The 18,071-nt window shown below is 42.8% G+C and overlaps 1 protein-coding gene across 1 annotated transcript in view; it reads left to right on the plus strand.

Moving 5' to 3' along the window:
* IMPG1 (interphotoreceptor matrix proteoglycan 1) overlaps positions 1-18,071 on the plus strand; it is a 325,385-nt gene that overhangs the window by 202,477 nt on the left and 104,837 nt on the right. The window contains exon 7 of the mRNA XM_069726677.1: positions 1,057-1,206. Within this exon, the coding sequence (XP_069582778.1) occupies positions 1,057-1,206 (150 nt within the window). The remainder of the gene's footprint in view (positions 1-1,056; positions 1,207-18,071) is intronic.

Below are 18,071 nucleotides of genomic sequence, written 5' to 3' on the forward strand. Positions count from 1 at the left end.
AAAATCTTAATGGGATTTAGACTTTGGTTTGAAGAATCTTTTGGTCAAAGATCACAGCTAGTAGGGTCATGCCAAACCCACCAAGCTGTTACCTTTTTGTCACGAAAAGCCCTCTGCTGCCTCCTATCCTCATGACATTTACGCAATTGACAAACGATCAATGGCGGAAGCCACAGGCTGTTTCCACTAATGGGACGGTTATTGGAGAACTAACAGTGAGTGTAAGGTATATACACCTCCGATTCTAACTCATGGAATATGTATATACTCAGGTACAGTCACTGGCAACTCCACAATAACCCAAGTAAGATTATCAGCTGCCAACATCAATCGTTTACAGGCCGATTGGACACCTGACAGGTAACGTCTGGCTTTCAGGAGTGTGGTTTACAGAACAATAGAAACAGAACTATTACATTTTATATAGAAAGATAGGCAGTGTTTATGAAAAATATTCAAAAGATTTTACAAAGGGGACCAAACATGAACAAAAGACTTACTAAACCTGACATCACTGCAACGGCCATTCACATTACAGTCCTTTTCTTAGAAATGTACGTGTTTGGTCTGCAAACAGGAACAAACTCAGATGTCTTTCCTTTTTTGTTAACCATTGGCTCACTAAAATAAGATTTGTGAATGGACCCATGAGCTATAAAGTTTCGTTGGCTTATCTACTAAAAATCAAAAAGCGCATATTCACAAAAATTGCACGTGAGAATGGTACAGCAGATATTTCCTAAAGGGACTAGAGTGTACATATTTATTTTGAGCACAGTTTTTGCACATGAAATACAAGATAAATGTTTAACCTCTGAAAATATTACAACCAAAAACAGTATCACAAAATTTCTACAAGTTGTAATGAAAATGTCTGCCGAGAACTGAACCTGTATGGCTCCATACAGAATGTAGCAGAAATAAATCTTTTCTTACTAAATCAGTAGACATGATTCTGTCTGAATGGAAAGAAGCACAAATTAACAATAAAGGAGATATATTATACAATGTAGATATAGACTCAGGCATTTAAGATTTTTTTTGTTTCATTTTTAGGGAACAGAAGTCACGAACATAGCACCTGAACAGCAAAAACAACAGATTGTAGAATTCACAGTTACTCTTAATAACCAAGAATTTACAAATGAGCTCAGTGATCCAAATTCACCGCAGTACCAAGAACTTGCCACAACTTTTCTACTTAAGGTAAGTTTTACCTTTTTACCACATTCTCTTCACATTTAACTTCATATTTACTAAGCAAGCATTCCCAACTAAAATGTCATCCTTTAAAACTTTCTAAATATATTTGTAATGCAATGTAGTTGTTTGTATCAAAGTGCTCGTCTCACTAACAAAGTATACTTTAATTAATAGATCTTGTGATAATAGTAAGTTCCAAAATTGAATGTATTAAAAAATGTTGCTATTCTTAGAAAATATTATAAATGTGCCCCTGCTATGTACTCTTTTATTTGCTGTGTCCCACCATGAAGAGCTGCTCCAGTTCATTGACGCTACATTATACAGCTCCTTGCCAGAGAAGGATGCATAAGAGAGTATCAAGACAATAAAGCAGGGGATCAGAGCAGCTTCCTTTTGTGAGGTAGCACATTACTCTGCCTGTTTTGCCATAGGAGTGAGTGCTTCTACAGTCCTCTGAACTCATCATAAATCAAGTCATTGATGTAGGAGCTCCAATGGCCGCTTAACTCATGTGTTATTACTTTGATTTATGATGAGCTCAGAGGGCTGGCAATGCAGTAGAAACCCTTACTGTTATAATAAACAGGAAAATGTCCTATCTCACAGGAAGGAAGAAGCAGCTGTGACCCACTACTGTGTCATCTGTATAATCACTGATGCTTTCTCCTGTGGCCAGGAGCAGTGGTAAGCATTGATCAGGTTCCTGCATGGTCCGACACAGCAAAAAAAAAAAAGTAGTACAAAGCAGGGGCAAATTTATAAGATTAATTTTGTTTTTAACAACCTATCGTGGAACTTATTAGGTCTATTAATTCAAATGTACTTTGCTCATGGGACGGCCCCTTAAAAGTATTTACTGATTGCCGTGTTCGCAGGTTTCCAGCTCAGCTCCGCTCCTTTTCTAGATAACGTGATTTCAAATCAGACTCGCCAGCTTACAAAAGGGTTTGTGTGGATTCAAAGTCACCTTCACAGTGTAAGTCTGTGGAGCCATGTTCTGAGTCTCCATATGATTAAATTGGCCAACACAATGGCCCACACAATGGTCAATGAGTGAGCTGGCCAAGGAGAGGGATACTCACACGATCCAGAAGCGCAACCGGAATGAAATTTGAGATGATCAGTACATATTTTAATATAGATACCCTACATTACAGACATGTTATGAAAAGGTTTAGGAGAGAAAATGTTTGTAGTGAGTGCTTTTTTAACTATCAATGTCAGTGTAGTTTAAAACAAAAAGTTTATTTTTCAGTTTTATAGATTTTTTTCAGGCTTATCTGACATAAAAGAAATATAACATATTTAAACCGAACTTGATCTATGCAATGATAGAGGAACATCTATTATTAACACTTTTGCCCTGCAGCACTGGAGTTCATAAGTCACACTACACAAGGGCAATATTCCTACAGTATGTAGTTTTAATGTTCCCACTATGTTTATATGGAATTCCATTGGGTTCTCTCATTATTCCCTACACTTCAAACACCGCCTGACAGCTTAAAGGTGCACGTGTGTTTGTGTGAAACAAATGAAAGCAAGTAAAGTTAGTCATTGTATAATATGAAATTTCTACTAAATCAACAGAAAACAGATACATTTACATATATTGTGGTGCAGTGACCCATGTTACAACCAGGGGGTGCTGTGTGTGCGCTTCAGGATGCTAATGAAACAGGTACTTCTCACCTGACCGACAAGCAGTGGATTCCGCGTCGTTAACAGGACGCACAGCAAGCTAAGCCACTTACGATCTCCCATTCCTTAGCATCGGTCCGGAAGGTTAAACTTACCTAAAAGCCACCTAAGGTGCTGTATGACATACTGCAACCAAGGAGCAGTATTCCTGCCTCTAACTTTAAGTACGCAATTGAGGAAGGTCTCTCAGACCGAAACGTTTTTTGTACTACAATAAAAATGCGGAGTTGTTCACACTTAAGTTGAGTGCCAGTTTCTTTTTGTATTACACATGGTGTGGGACCCAACCTGTGCACCCTTAAAGTAGTGCTCATGTCTATTTCCTCTGCTAATGAAACAGTGTCCGGCATGATTGTAAATGGCCGGTATGTGTTGCAGAGGGAATCTGCGCTGTAAGCCTGCAGTATTGTTGTTCTGGGACGTGCAGTCCCACAAATATTTGTAAAGTTTATAGAGGGAGACTTGCAGGGCTAGTTTGAGAGATGGGTGGGTCGAACTAGCCACACACCTACCACCTATGGGAGTGGTTACAGCTATGTAATGTGACCAGGGTGTGAGTCACATGGTTCAGAGTGCATGGCCTGTGTGTTTGAATGTCCTGCAGTGGACTGGATTCCAGGAAGCACATGGTGAGACCATGGACTGAGGGCCTGTTTGTTGGAAGTGCGTGTGACTGGACTTTCTGAATAGCGCCCGGAGAGGATGTATCTGCAGAGCCTGGAACCGCTACTGTGTTGGGGAAGCTACAGTTCCTACTGTGGGTCTGGACTATCTATGGTACCCTGGTCAAAAGGACGGTGATCCCAGTGAGGCAGCTTTTCCCTGGGAACCAGGACTGACAGGAGTCAGTGTGTGGAACTGGAGCTCCTGTAAGGTAACTCCAGATAAAGGGGGTTACGGGCAGAGACGTATCTGCCATTGGAACAGACTGTCGGTGGTTAATGTGCTCCATTGATGTAAATAATGACTATTCGGGGTGCGGTTTATGATATTTAATAAACCAGATAGACTGTTTATGTGGAGAAACCATGCCTGAGTGCTTTAATCCCATGCCATGTGAGTGTCCCCCAACACACTCAGGTGGCATTATTTCACATTTGGTGCTAGACTGTGGGCAATGGTCCAGGAAGCACATGTGTAGACGTGATTGCTGTAACTCAGCGGGGTTACGAAGTTTACTGTGGATCGGCGGGTCCACAAAGTCTGAGGTGCGGAGCCGTGCAGAGCCTTTTGGAGAGGTGCTGCAGTTGAAGCAAGAGGTTCTGCAGCAGCCAGAGCTGCAGTGGCAGCAGCAGCAGCTTGTGATTGGCAGCCAGAGGTGGCAGCAGTTTGTGACTGCAGCAGGAGCTCTGGCAGTACCAGCAGGAGCTGGTGAGGTGGCATAAAAACATTGGTGGTCCAGATCGTGCAGACCCTTAACCCCTTTCTGCCATTAGACGTACTATTGCGTCCATGTGGGGTGGGCTTTACTTCCCAAGGACGCAATAGTACGTCATATGCGATCGGCAGCGCTCACGGGGGGAGCGCCGCCGATCGCGGCCGGGTGTCAGCTGTTTATCGCAGCTGACATCCGGCACTATGTGCCAGGAGCGGTCACGGACTGCCCCCGGCACATTAACCCCCGGCACACCGCGATCAAAGATGATCGCGATGTGCCGGCGGTACAGGGAAGCACCGCGCAGGGAGGGGGCTCCTTGCGGGCTTCCCTGAGCCCCCCGCAGCAACGCGATGTGATCGCGTTGCTGCGAGGGTCTCACCTCCCTCCCTGCTCCCTCCAGCCCCGGATCCAAGATGGCCGCGGATCCGGGTCCTGCAGGGAGGGAGGTGGCTTCACAGAGCCTGCTCAGAGCAGGCACTGTGAAGCAGCCTGCACTCCTATCAGATCAGTGATCTGACAGAGTGCTGTGCAAACTGTCAGATCACTGATCTGTGATGTCCCCCCCTGGGACAAAGTAAAAAAGTAAAAAAAAAAATTTCAAATGTGTAAAAAAAAAATAAAAAAAAATATTCCAAAATAATGAAAAAAAAAATAAAAATATTATTCCCATAAATACATTTCTTTATCTAAATAAAAAAAACAAAACAATAAAAGTACACATATTTAGTATCGCCGCGTCCGTAACGGCCCGACCTATAAAACTGGCCCACTAGTTAACCCCTTCAGTAAACACCGTAAGAAAAAAAAAAAAAAAACGAGGCAAAAAACAACGCTTGATAATCATACCGCCGAACAAAAAGTGGAATAACACGCGATCAAAAAGACAGATATAACTAACCATGGTACCGCTGAAAACGTCATCTTGTCCCGCAAAAAACGAGCCGCCATACAGCATCATCAGCAAAAAAATAAAAAAGTTATAGTCCTGAGAATAAAGCGATGCAAAAATAATTATTTTTTCTATAAAATAGTTTTTATCGTATAAAAGCGCCAAAACATAAAAAAATGATATAAATGAGGTGTCGCTGTAATCGTACTGACCCGAAGAATAAAACTGCTTCATCAATTTTACCAAACGCGGAACGGTATAAACGCCTCCCCCAAAAGAAATTCATGAATAGCTGGTTTTTGGTCATTCTTCCTCACAAAAATCGGAATAAAAAGCGATCAAAAAATGTCACGTGCCCGAAAATGTTACCAATAAAAACATCAACTCGTCCCGCAAAAACCAAGACCTCACATGACTCTGTGGACCAGAATATAGAAAAATTATAGCTCTCAAAATGTGGTAACGCAAAAAATATTTTTTGCAATAAAAAGCGTCTTTCAGTGTGTGACGGCTGCCAATCATAAAAATCCGCTAAAAAACCCGCTATAAAAGTAAATCAAACCCCCCTTCATCACCCCCTTAGTTAGGGAAAAATTAAAAAAATGTATTTATTTCCATTTTCCCATTAGGGCTAGGGTTAGGGCTAGGGTTAGGGCTAGGGTTAGGGCTAGGGTTAGGGCTAGGGCTAGGGTTAGGGCTAGGGTTAGGGCTAGGGTTAGGGCTAGGGTTAGGGCTAAGGTTAGGGCTAGGGTTAGGGCTAGGGTTAGGGTTAGGGTTAGGGCTAGGGTTAGGGCTAGGGTTAGGGTTAGGGCTAGGGTTAGGGCTAGGGCTAGGGTTAGGGTTAGGGCTAGGGTTAGGGCTAGGGTTAGGGCTAGGGCTACAGTTTGGGTTGGGGCTAAAGTTACAGTTAGGGTTTAGATTACATTTACAGTTGGGAATAGGGTTGGGATTAGGGTTAGGGGTGTGTCAGGGTTAGAGGTGTGGTTAGGGTTACCATTGGGATTAGGGTTAGGGATGTGTTTGGATTAGGGTTTCAGTTATAATTGGGGGGTTTCCACTGTTTAGGCACATCAGGGGCTCTCCAAACGCGACATGGCGTCCGATCTCAATTCCAGCCAATTCTGCGTTGAAAAAGTAAAACAGTGCTTCTTCCCTTCCGAGCTCTCCCGTGTGCCCAAGCAGGGGTTTACCCCAACATATGGGGTATCAGCGTACTCAGGACAAATAGGACAACAACTTTTGGGGTCCAATTTCTCCTGCTACCCTTGGGAAAATACAAAACTCGGGGCTAAAACATATTTTTTGTGGGAAAAAAAAAGATTTTTTATTTTCACGGCTCTGCGTTATAAACTGTAGTGAAACACTTGGGGGTTCAAAGTTCTCACAACACATCTAGATTAGTTCCCTGGGGGGTCTAGTTTCCAATATGGGGTCACTTGTGGGGGGTTTCTACTGTTTAGGTACATTAGGGGTTCTGCAAACGCAATGTGACGTCTGCAGACCATTCCATCTAAGTCTGCATTCCAAATGGCGCTCCTTCCCTTCCGAGCTCTGCCATGCGCTCAAACGTTGGTTTCCCCCAACATACGGGGTATCAGCGTACTCAGGACAAATTGGACAACAACTTTTGGGGTCGAATTTCTCCTCTTACCCTCGGGAAAATACAAAACTGGGGGCTAAAAAATAATTTTGGGGGGAAAGATTTTTTTTTTTAATTTTCACGGCTCTGCGTTACAAACTGTAGTGAAACACTTGGGGGTTCAAAGCTATCACAACACATCTAGATGAGTTCCTTAGGGGGTCTAGTTTCCAAAATGGTGTCACTTGTGGGAGGTTTCTACTGTTTAGGTACATTAGGGGCTCTGCAAATGCAATGTGACACCTGCAGACCATTCCATCTAAGTCCTCATTCCAAATGGAGCTCCTTCCCTTCCGAGCCCTCCCATGCGCCCAAACAGTGGTTCCCCCCCACATATGGGGTATCAGCGCACTCAGGACAAATTGGACAACAAATTGTGGGGTCGAATTTCTCCTTTTACCCTCGGAAAAATACAAAACTGGGGGCTAAAAAATAATTTTTGTGGGAAAAAATTTTTGTTTTATTTTTACGGCTCTCCATTATAAACTTCTGTGAAGCCCTTGGTGGGTCAAAGCGCTCAGCACACATCTAGATAAGTTCCTAAGGGGGTCTACTTTCCAAAATGGTGTCACTTGTGGGGGGTTTCTACTGTTTAGGTACATTAGGGGCTCTGCAAACGCAATGTGACACCTGCAGACCATTCCATCTAAGTCTGCATTCAAATGGCACTCCTTCCCTTCTGAGCCCTCCCATGTGCCCAAACAGTGGTTCCCCCCACATATGGTGTATCATCGCACTCAGGACAAATTGGGCAACAAATTTTGGGGTCCAATTTCTCCTGTTACCCTCAGGAAAATACAAAACTGGGGGCTAAAAAAATAATTTTTGTGGGAAAAAAATTTTGTTTTATTTTTACGGCTCTGCATTATAAACTTCTGTGAAGCACTTGGTGGGTCAAAGTGCTCACCACACCTCTAGATAAGTTCCTTAGGGGGTCTACTTTCCAAAATGGTGTCATTTGTGGGGGGTTTCAATGTTTAGGCACATCAGTGGCTCTTCAAACGCAACATGGCGTCCCATCTCAATTCCTGTCAATTTTGCTTTGAACAGTCAAACGGCGCTCCTTCCCTTCCGAGCTCTCCCATCCACCCAAACAGTGGTTTACCCCCACATATGGGGTATCCGCGTACTCAGGACAAATTGTACAACAACTTTTGGGGTCCAATTTCTTCTCTTACCCTTGGGAAAATAAAAAATTGGGGGCGAAAAGATAATTTTTGTGAAAAAATATGATTTTTTATTTTTACGGTTCTACATTATAAACTTCTGTGAAGCACTTGGTGGGTCAAAGTGCTCACCACACCTCTAGATAAATTCCTTAGGGGGTCTACTTTCCAAAATGGTGTCACTTGTGGGGGGTTTCAATGTTTAGCCACATCAGGGGCTCTCCAAACGAAACATGGCGTCCCATCTCAATTCCAGTCAATTTTGCATTGAAAAGTCAAATGGCACTCCTTCGCTTCCGAGCTCTGCCATGCGCCCAAACAGTGGTTTACCCCCACATGTGGGGTATTGGCATACTCAGGACAAATTGTACAACAATGTTTGGGGTCCATTTTCTCCTGTTACCCTTGGTAAAATAAAACAAATTGGAGCTGAATTACATTTTTTGTGAAAAAAAGTTAAATGTTCCTTTTTATTTAAACATTCAAAAAATTCCTGTGAAGCACCAGAAGGGTTAATAAACTTCTTGAATATGGTTTTGAGCACCTTGAGGGGTGTAGTTTTTAGAATGGTGTCACACTTGGGTATTTTCTATCATATAGACCCCTCAAAATGACTTCAAATGAGATGTGGTCCCTAAAATAAAATGGTGTTGTAGAAATGAGAAATTGCTGGTCAACTTTTAACCCTTATAACTCCCTAACAAAAAAAAATTTTGGTTCCAAAATTGTGCTGATGTAAAGTAGACATGTGGGAAATGTTACTTATTAAGTATTTTGTGTGACATATCTCTGTGATTTAATTGCATAAAAATTCAAAGTTGGAAAATTGCGAAATTTTCATAATTTTCGCCAAATTTCCGTTTTTTTCACAAATAAACGCAGGTACTATCAAATAATTTTTACCATTGTCATGAAGAACAATATGTCACGAGAAAACAATGTCAGAATCACCAGGATCCATTGAAGCGTTCCAGAGTTATAACCTCATAAAGGGACAGTGGTCAGAATTGTAAAAATTGGCCCGGTCATTAACGTGCAAACCACCCTTGGGGGTAAAGGGGTTAAAGGGCGAGTGCCGACCCAAAGAGCCTTTTTTGTACTGTGTGAATTGAGGCCTGATAGTACCGTGGGGACTCCACAGGGTGTACCCAGGGAAAGGGTGGTGTCCCTAAAAGGGTGATGTCCTCAAAAGGGGGTGGTGACCCAAACAGAGATGGTTGCCCCAAAAAAGGTGGAGTCCCAAAAGGGGGCAGTAACCCAAACAGGGATGGTTTCCCAAAAAGGGGTGGAATCCCAAAAGAGGGTGGTAACCCAAACAGGGATAGTTGTCCAAAAGGGGGGGGAATCCAGGGGAATGGTAGTTTCCAAAAAGGAGGCAGAACCTCCCAAAGTTACAAGGGTGGTGCAGACGGGCTGTGACCAGTGGCAATTGTGCTATGCAGGTCCATGCTATATTGTGAATTGGTCAGCCAATGATTTATCACAACAGTGCCCCTTTTTGTTGGATGGAGAATGTGTGATGGGACTGATAGACCCAGGAAGTAAAGCGTCTTTGCTGAGGACCCCTCCTGAATGCAATGTGTCACCTGGGATAGGGATAAGAGTGAATGACACCGATGGGGACGTTAAAGGACATTTGACAGCCTGATTTTACATTGACATGACTGAGGGGTCCATGTACCACGAAGTGGGGATAGTACCGGACTTACTATACACTATGGTAATAGGGTGGGACTTGGAAGCCCTGTGGGACTGGTGGATAAAAGGAAAAGTGTCTGTGGAATTAATATATATGAATTAATGCAGAGAATGCACTCCCTAGAATTTACAGTCCTAAGCTAGGCATGACCAAAGGAAATGGTGGACTGGCCCAACATACGGACATGATGTCACCTGACATGTAACACAAGATGACTGATAATGATGTGGTAAATAAAACCTGTGGAGCTGACATCCGGTTAGAAAGCAACAGGAGGGTTCACCATACTGCAGGGTTTGACACAGCCTCCGGGGGGTGACTGTGACGTGTCAGATGGATGTGAACGTCCTGCTACCTGCCAACATCCTTGGTACCTTCTTTGGTTGGTCTGGTGTAATGTACTGCAAACCTCATAGCCCAATGTAATGATGTCGCAAGGCCTAATGTTTATAATTGTAGGTGGCACCAGCAATGCCAGCAGGTAGTATAAGGTTCCCGGGCTCTGATCCAGATACAGGTTACCTGGACCATTTCTCCTGGACCAAGGTCCTGGGAATCTTTTCGCTCAACTCTAGTTACAGTTTTAATAAAATGTCAAACAGGTCATCAATACATTGTTTTTTCTTATTTCTACAGAAAAGGTAGAAATCAGGACATCTTGTATAAATATCATTATTTGTCTTTGCCATCTTCCACCAGTCAACATGCTGTTGATTTTTATGTACACCAAATTTTCTGTTGGGTAAATTGCTCTTGGGCATAATATGTAACGTGATTGATAAAAATCTGCGATGAGGGCTAGAGCAGGATATAGTGCCATAGAAAGGAGACACAGAAAGCAGTAAGACAAATACATGTCTTTGAAATGATTGATGAAAAAAACAAATGCTCTCCTGCAGAATCTCATCTATAAATATGCACAACAAGCTTTCAGTCTCTTTTACCCATTAGTATATTTTCCCTTGTGCAGATTGTAGTACTTTAGTCAGAGAGCCTAAAAGCCATTTGGAATTATTGGTACATTAACCGTCCAATGTGTATTGCATGCAAAACTGTAACTGCTAGTTTTATCTTGATGTATATCAGCAAGATTTTCTTTTCTGAAAATATCACTGTCATTCATAATGGTCTTGAGTGAGCTCAATAATTAATTGTGCAGGGGACATAGGCTGAGTTACTAAATGAAGCCTAGTTATACACATGCTTTTCTTTACAAAACCACTGTGATTAGCAGAGGAGGCTGCCATATTTAGATATTAACATAAATAAAAATAAGTGACTGTTATTACAAAAAGAGCAGATGGTACAGTGACTTGAAAAAGCAAATGATCATAAAGACTTTAACCCCTTTACCCCCAAGGGTGGTTTGCACGTTAATGACCGGGCCAATTTTTACAATTCTGACCACTGTCCCTTTATGAGGTTATAACTCTGGAACGCTTCAATGGATCCTGGTGATTCTGACATTGTTTTCTCGTGACATATTGTACTTCATGACAATGGTAAAAATTCTTTGATAGTACCTGCGTTTATTTGTGAAAAAAACGGAAATTTGGCGAAAATTATGAAAATTTTCCAATTTTCCAACTTTGAATTTTTATGCAATTAAATCACAGAGATATGTCACACAAAATACTTAATAAGTAACATTTCCCACATGTCTACTTTACATCAGCACAATTTTGGAACCAAAATTTTTTTTTGTTAGGGAGTTATAAGGGTTAAAAGTTGACCAGCAATTTCTCATTTCTACAACACCATTTTATTTTAGGGACCACATCTCATTTGAAGTCATTTTGAGGGGTCTATATGATAGAAAATACCCAAGTGTGACGCCATTCTAAAAACTACACCCCTCAAGGTGCTCAAAACCATATTCAAGAAGTTTATTAACTCTTCTGGTGCTTCACAGGAATTTTTTGAATGTTTAAATAAAAATGAACATTTAACTTTTTTCACAAAAAATTTAATTCAGCTCCAATTTGTTTTATTTTACCAAGGGTAACAGGAGAAAATGGACCCCAAACATTGTTGTACAATTTGTCCTGAGTATGCCAATACCCCACATGTGGGGGTAAACCACTGTTTGGGCGCATGGCAGAGCTCGGAAGCGAAGGAGTGCCATTTGACTTTTCAATGCAAAATTGACTGGAATTGAGATGGGACGCCATGTTTCGTTTGGAGAGCCCCTGATGTGGCTAAACATTGAAACCCCCCACAAGTGACACCATTTTGGAAAGTAGACCCCCTAAGGAACTTATCTAGAGGTGTGGTGAGCACTTTGAACCACCAAGTGCTTCACAGAAGTTTATAATGTAGAACCGTAAAAATAAAAAATCATATTTTTTCACAAAAATTATCTTTTTGCCCCCAATTTTTTATTTTCCCAAGGGTAAGAGAAGAAATTGGACCCCAAAAGTTGTTGTACAATTTGTCCTGAGTACGCTGATACCCCATATGTGGGGGTAAACCACTGTTTGGGCGGATGGGAGAGCTCGGAAGGGAAGGAGCGCCGTTTGACTTTTCAAAGCAAAATTGACAGGAATTGAGATGGGACGCCATGTTGCGTTTGAAGAGCCACTGATGTGCCTAAACATTGAAACCCCCCACAAATGACACCATTTTGGAAAGTAGACCCCCTAAGGAACTTATCTAGAGGTGTGGTGAGCACTTTGACCCACCAAGTGCTTCACAGAAGTTTATAATGCAGAGCCGTAAAAATAAACCAAAATTTTTTTCCCACAAAAATTATTTTTTTAGCCCCCAGTTTTGTATTTTCCTGAGGGTAACAGGAGAAATTGGACCCCAAAATTTGTTGCCCAATTTGTCCTGAGTGCGATGATACACCATATGTGGGGGGAACCACTGTTTGGGCACATGGGAGGGCTCAGAAGGGAAGGAGTGCCATTTGAATGCAGACTTAGATGGAATGGTCTGCAGGTGTCACATTGCGTTTGCAGAGCCCCTAATGTACCTAAACAGTAGAAACCCCCCACAAGTGACACCATTTTGGAAAGTAGACCCCCTTAGGAACTTATCTAGATGTGTGCTGAGCGCTTTGACCCACCAAGGGCTTCACAGAAGTTTATAATGGAGAGCCGTAAAAATAAAACAAAAATTTTTTCCCACAAAAATTATTTTTTAGCCCCCAGTTTTGTATTTTCCCGAGGGTAACAGGAGAAATTCGACCCCACAATTTGTTGTCCAATTTGTCCTGAGTGCGCTGATACCCCATATGTGGGGGGGAACCACTGTTTGGGCGCATGGGAGGGCTCGGAAGGGAAGGAGCTCCATTTGGAATGAGGACTTAGATGGAATGGTCTGCAGGTGTCACATTGCATTTGCAGAGCCCCTAATGTACCTAAACAGTAGAAACCTCCCACAAGTGACACCATTTTGGAAACTAGACCCCCTAAGGAACTCATCTAGATGTGTTGTGATAGCTTTGAACCCCCTAGTGTTTCACTACAGTTTATAACGCAGAGCAGTGAAAATAAAAAATCTTTTTTTTTCCCACAAAAAATATGTTTTAGCCCCGAGTTTTGTATTTTCCCAAGGGTAACAGGAGAAATTGGACCCCAAAAGTTGTTGTCCTATTTGTTCTGAGTACGCTGATACCCCATATGTTGGGGTAAACCCCTGTTTGGGCACACGGGAGAGCTCGGAAGGGAAGAAGCACTGTTTTACTTTTTCAACGCAGAATTGGCTGGAATTGAGATCGGACGCCATGTCGCGTTTGGAGAGCCCCTGATGTGCCTAAACAGTGGAAACCCCTTAATTATAACTGAAACCCTAATCCAAACACATCCCTAACCCTAATCCCAACAGTAACCCTAACCACACCTCTAACCCAGACACACCCCTAACCCTAATCCCAACCCTATTCCCAACCGTAAATGTAATCTAAACCCTAACTGTAACTTTAGCCCCAACCCAAACTGTAGCCCTAGCCCTAACCTTAGCCCTAACCCTAATCCTAACCCTAGCCCTAACCCTAGCCCTAACCCTAGCCCTAGCCCTAGCCCTAACCCTAGCCCTAACCCTAGCCCTAGCCCTAACCCTAGCCCTAACCCTAGCCCTAACCCTAACCCTAGCCCTAACCCTAACCCTAGCCCTAACCCTAACCCTAGCCCTAACCCTAGCCCTAACCCTAGCCCTAACCCTAGCCCTAGCCCTAGCCCTAACTCTAACCCTAGCCCTAATGGGAAAATGGAAATAAATACATTTTTTTAATTTTTCCCTAACTAAGGGGGTGATGAAGGGGGGTTTGATTTACTTTTATAGCGGGTTTTTTAGCGGATTTTTATGATTGGCAGCCGTCACACACTGAAAGACGCTTTTTATTGCAAAAAATATTTTTTGCGTTACCACATTTTGAGAGCTATAATTTTTCCATATTTTGGCCCACAGAGTTATGTGAGGTCTTGTTTTTTGCGGGACGAGTTGACGTTTTTATTGGTAACATTTTCGGGCACGTGACATTTTTTGATCGCTTTTTATTCCGATTTTTGTGAGGCAGAATGACCAAAAACCAGCTATTCATGAATTTCTTTTGGGGGAGGCGTTTATACCGTTCCGCATTTGGTAAAATTGATAAAGCAGTTTTATTCTTCGGGTCAGTACGATTACAGCGACACCTCATTTATATCATTTTTTTATGTTTTGGCGCTTTTATACGATAAAAACTATTTTATAGAAAAAATAATTATTTTGGCATCGCTTTATTCTCAGGACTATAACTTTTTTATTTTTTTGCTGATGATGCTGTATGGCGGCTCGTTTTTTGTGGGACAAGATGACGTTTTCAGCGGTACCATGGTTATTTATATCTGTCTTTTTGATCGCGTGTTATTCCACTTTTTGTTCGGCGGTATGATAATAAAGCGTTGTTTTTTGCTTCTTTTTTTTTTTTTTTTCTTACGGTGTTTACTGAAGGGGTTAACTAGTGGGCCAGTTTTATAGGTCGGGCCGTTACGGACGCGGCAATACTAAATATGTGTACTTTTATTGTTTTTGTTTTTTTATTTAGATAAAGAAATGTATTTATGGGAATAATATTTTTTTTTTTTCATTATTTTGGAATATTTTTTTTTATTTTTTTTTACACATTTGAAATTTTTTTTTTTTACTTTTTTACTTTGTCCCAGGGGGGGGGACATCACAGATCAGTGATCTGACAGTTTGCACAGCACTCTGTCAGATCACTGATCTGACTAGCAGCGCTGCAGCCTTCACAGTGCCTGCTCTGAGCAGGCTCTGTGAAGCCACTTCCCTCCCTGCAGGACCCGGATCCGCGGCCATCTTGGATCCGGGGCTGGAGGGAGCAGGGAGGGAGGTGAGACCCTCGCAGCAACGCGATCACATCGCGTTGCTGCGGGGGGCTCAGGGAAGCCCGCAGGGAGCCCCCTCCCTGCGCGGAGCTTCCCTGCACCGCCGGCACATCGCGATCATCTTTGATCGCGGTGTGCCGGGGGTTAATGTGCCGGGGGCGGTCCGTGACCGCTCCTGGCACATATTGCCGGATGTCAGCTGCGATAGGCAGCTGACACCCGGCCGCGATCGGCGGCGCTCCCCCCGTGAGCGCCGCCGATCGCGCTGGACGTACTATCCCGTCCATGGTCATAGGGGCCCACCCCACATGGACGGGATAGTACGTCCGATGTCAGAAAGGGGTTAAGCATAAACATTTTTTTCCTCCTCACTGTCTTATTTGTGTCTAAATAGTTTTCTTTTATTATGAAAACTTGTATTTTATAAATTAAAAAACTGCCAAGACTTATTAACAATTGATTGTTAGGCAAACCATTTTCAAATCTGACTGTTCAAAGGTTAAAGAAATCGGTCAGTTTTTCTTAAAGGGAACCTGTCACCTCCAAAATCAAAGGTGAGGTAAGCCCACCGGCATCAGGGGCTTAGCTACAGCATTCTGTAATGCTGTAGATAAGGCCCCCATGTAACCTGAAAGATGAGAAAAAGAGGTTAGATTATACTTACCTGGGCGGGCGGCCCGATTCGATGGGCGTTGTGGTCCGGTCCAAGGCCTTTCATCTTCTTACGATGACATCCTCTTCTTGTTTTAACGCTGCGGTTCTGCCGCAGGTGTACTTTGTCTGCCCTGTTGAGGGTAGAGCAAAGTACTGCAGTGTGCATGTGCCGGGCCTCTGACCTTTCCCAGCGTCTGCGCACTGCAGTACTTTGCTCTGCACCCAACAGGGCAGACAATGCTGAATGCTTTAGATAAACCCCTGATGCAGGTGGGCTTAGCTCACCTTGGATTTTGGGGGTGACATGTTCCCTTTAAGTTCAGCAAATTAATTGGATATACAGTATTATTCTGTGGCATTTACTAATATATAAGTATTACAGGTTCTTCTCCAGCACTTGTTATTGCAGTCTTCTTCACAGACTACTATACAGCTCTCCTGTCTACAAAATGTCTTCTGGTGGAGGAGCATGTGGCCAAATTTTTCAAACAGCAAACCTCCAATTGAAAAATTCGACACATGGGATTGCTGATTTTTATTTGGAGGCTGGCCTGACCTGGTCACATCTGCTCCATCAGCAATCATTTTGGGGACACAAGGACTGTGCAGTCTGTAAGGAAGGGCTACCCTATGAAAAATAGGTGAAAAACCAGCAATACTTAGACGTACATCATAATCAAGTCTTCCTTATATGTGTTAAAGGGAATCTATCACCCCAAAAATCATATATGAGCTAAGGCCACCGGCATCAGAGGTTTATCTACAGCATAATACATGTACCTTGTGGTTTACTTTACTCATTAACAACTGCTCATGCTGAAAACAGAAACTGGTGTTTGAAGCTATGAGCTCTAGACTTTTTGGTTCTCTGCATAAAATTGTAACGGTAACCTTATAGTTATCATAATGCTTGCACAGAGTAGCATTTTTGATTAATGACTAAAGATGAGCAAAATAATTAAATATGTGTCGAATTTCATGAAATTTACAAGTCCCGGCAAAATTGAACAATTTGTGATTCAATTCGAGCAAATATAACAAAAAAAAACCTCTTGCTTCCAATTTACACATTGTTGAAGTTTCCCTCAGCCACAAAATGTTCACATGACCCCAAGTACAGTATACATTCCCTATCAGTATTTCTCTGGAGGGTGGGAGGAAACCTGAGTACCTGGAGGAAATCCATGCGAACATTCAAACTACTTGCAATTTTGTCCTTGGTAGGAACCCAGGACCCCAGAACGGCAAAGCAGCAGTGCTAACTACTGAACCATCAAGCTGCCCATCATCTGTGTGAGCTTCCCTTTGATGCCTCATATATATCTGAGGAAGTGAATGCTGTACTCAGTTTACTGTGACATAGGATGGTGAGCACTGGTCAGAGCTCACATTTCAGTAATAGAGATAGAGATAAAATGCCAAAAAAGTTTGAACAAATACTTCAGACAGTAATGTGTTGTACAACTGTCACACTGAAAAAAGTGAGTAGGGAAAAAGTTGGCACTAAGGGGTTGAGCAGTAGAATAGTGAAAATATTTGATTTAGACAATCCAATTGCAAAATATATTTGATGTTTCAGTCCAGGAGAGGTAGCTCAGGGGAGCCACTACACTTGAGACAATTATTGCAATTCCTCTGCGTAGCGTCTTCTGGGAATTTCCTGTCTAAGGCAATCTGTTGCTTTCTAATGAAGGTCTGGAATCTAGGACCGAAACATCAAATATATTGTGCATTTGGATAGTCTGATTAAAATATTTTCACTATTCTACTGCTCAGCCCCAGAGTTCCAAAGTTTTCTCTATTTTACAGACTGGATCCCTGCTCATTCACCGAAACTCCCATGGAGTGGCACATAGTAATATATAACTGAAAGATGAGTGTCATAGTCTGCTATTAATGCAAAGTGTTATAGAATATATTGAACATCACTTGTTTTAACCCCTTTCTGACATCTGACGTACTATCCCGTCGAGGTGGCCTGGGCTCGTATGACCATCGACGGAATAGTACGCCATATGTGATCAGCCGCGCTCATGAGGGAAGCGCGGCTGATTGCGGCCGGGTATCAGCTGATTATCACAGCTGACATCCGGCACTATGTGCCAGGAGCAGTCACGGACTGCTTCCGGCACATTAACCCCTGGAACACTGCAATCAAACATGATCGTAGAGTTTCGGTGGCATAGGGAAGCATCACGCAGGGAGGGGCTCCCTGCATGCTTCCCTGAGACCCTCGGAACAACGTGATGTGATCGCGTTGTTCCGTCCTCCTCCTCCCTGCAGGTCCCAGATGCAAGATGGCCACGGGGGTCCTTCCGAGTCCTGCAGGGAGGTGGCTTGCTGAGAGCAGGCGCCGGCAAGCCTCCTGCACTGCCTGTCAGTTTGCTGATCAGACACAGTGCTATGCAA

Source organism: Ranitomeya imitator, chromosome 5 (genome assembly GCF_032444005.1).
Source record: "Ranitomeya imitator isolate aRanImi1 chromosome 5, aRanImi1.pri, whole genome shotgun sequence".
NCBI lineage: Eukaryota > Metazoa > Chordata > Amphibia > Anura > Dendrobatidae > Ranitomeya > Ranitomeya imitator.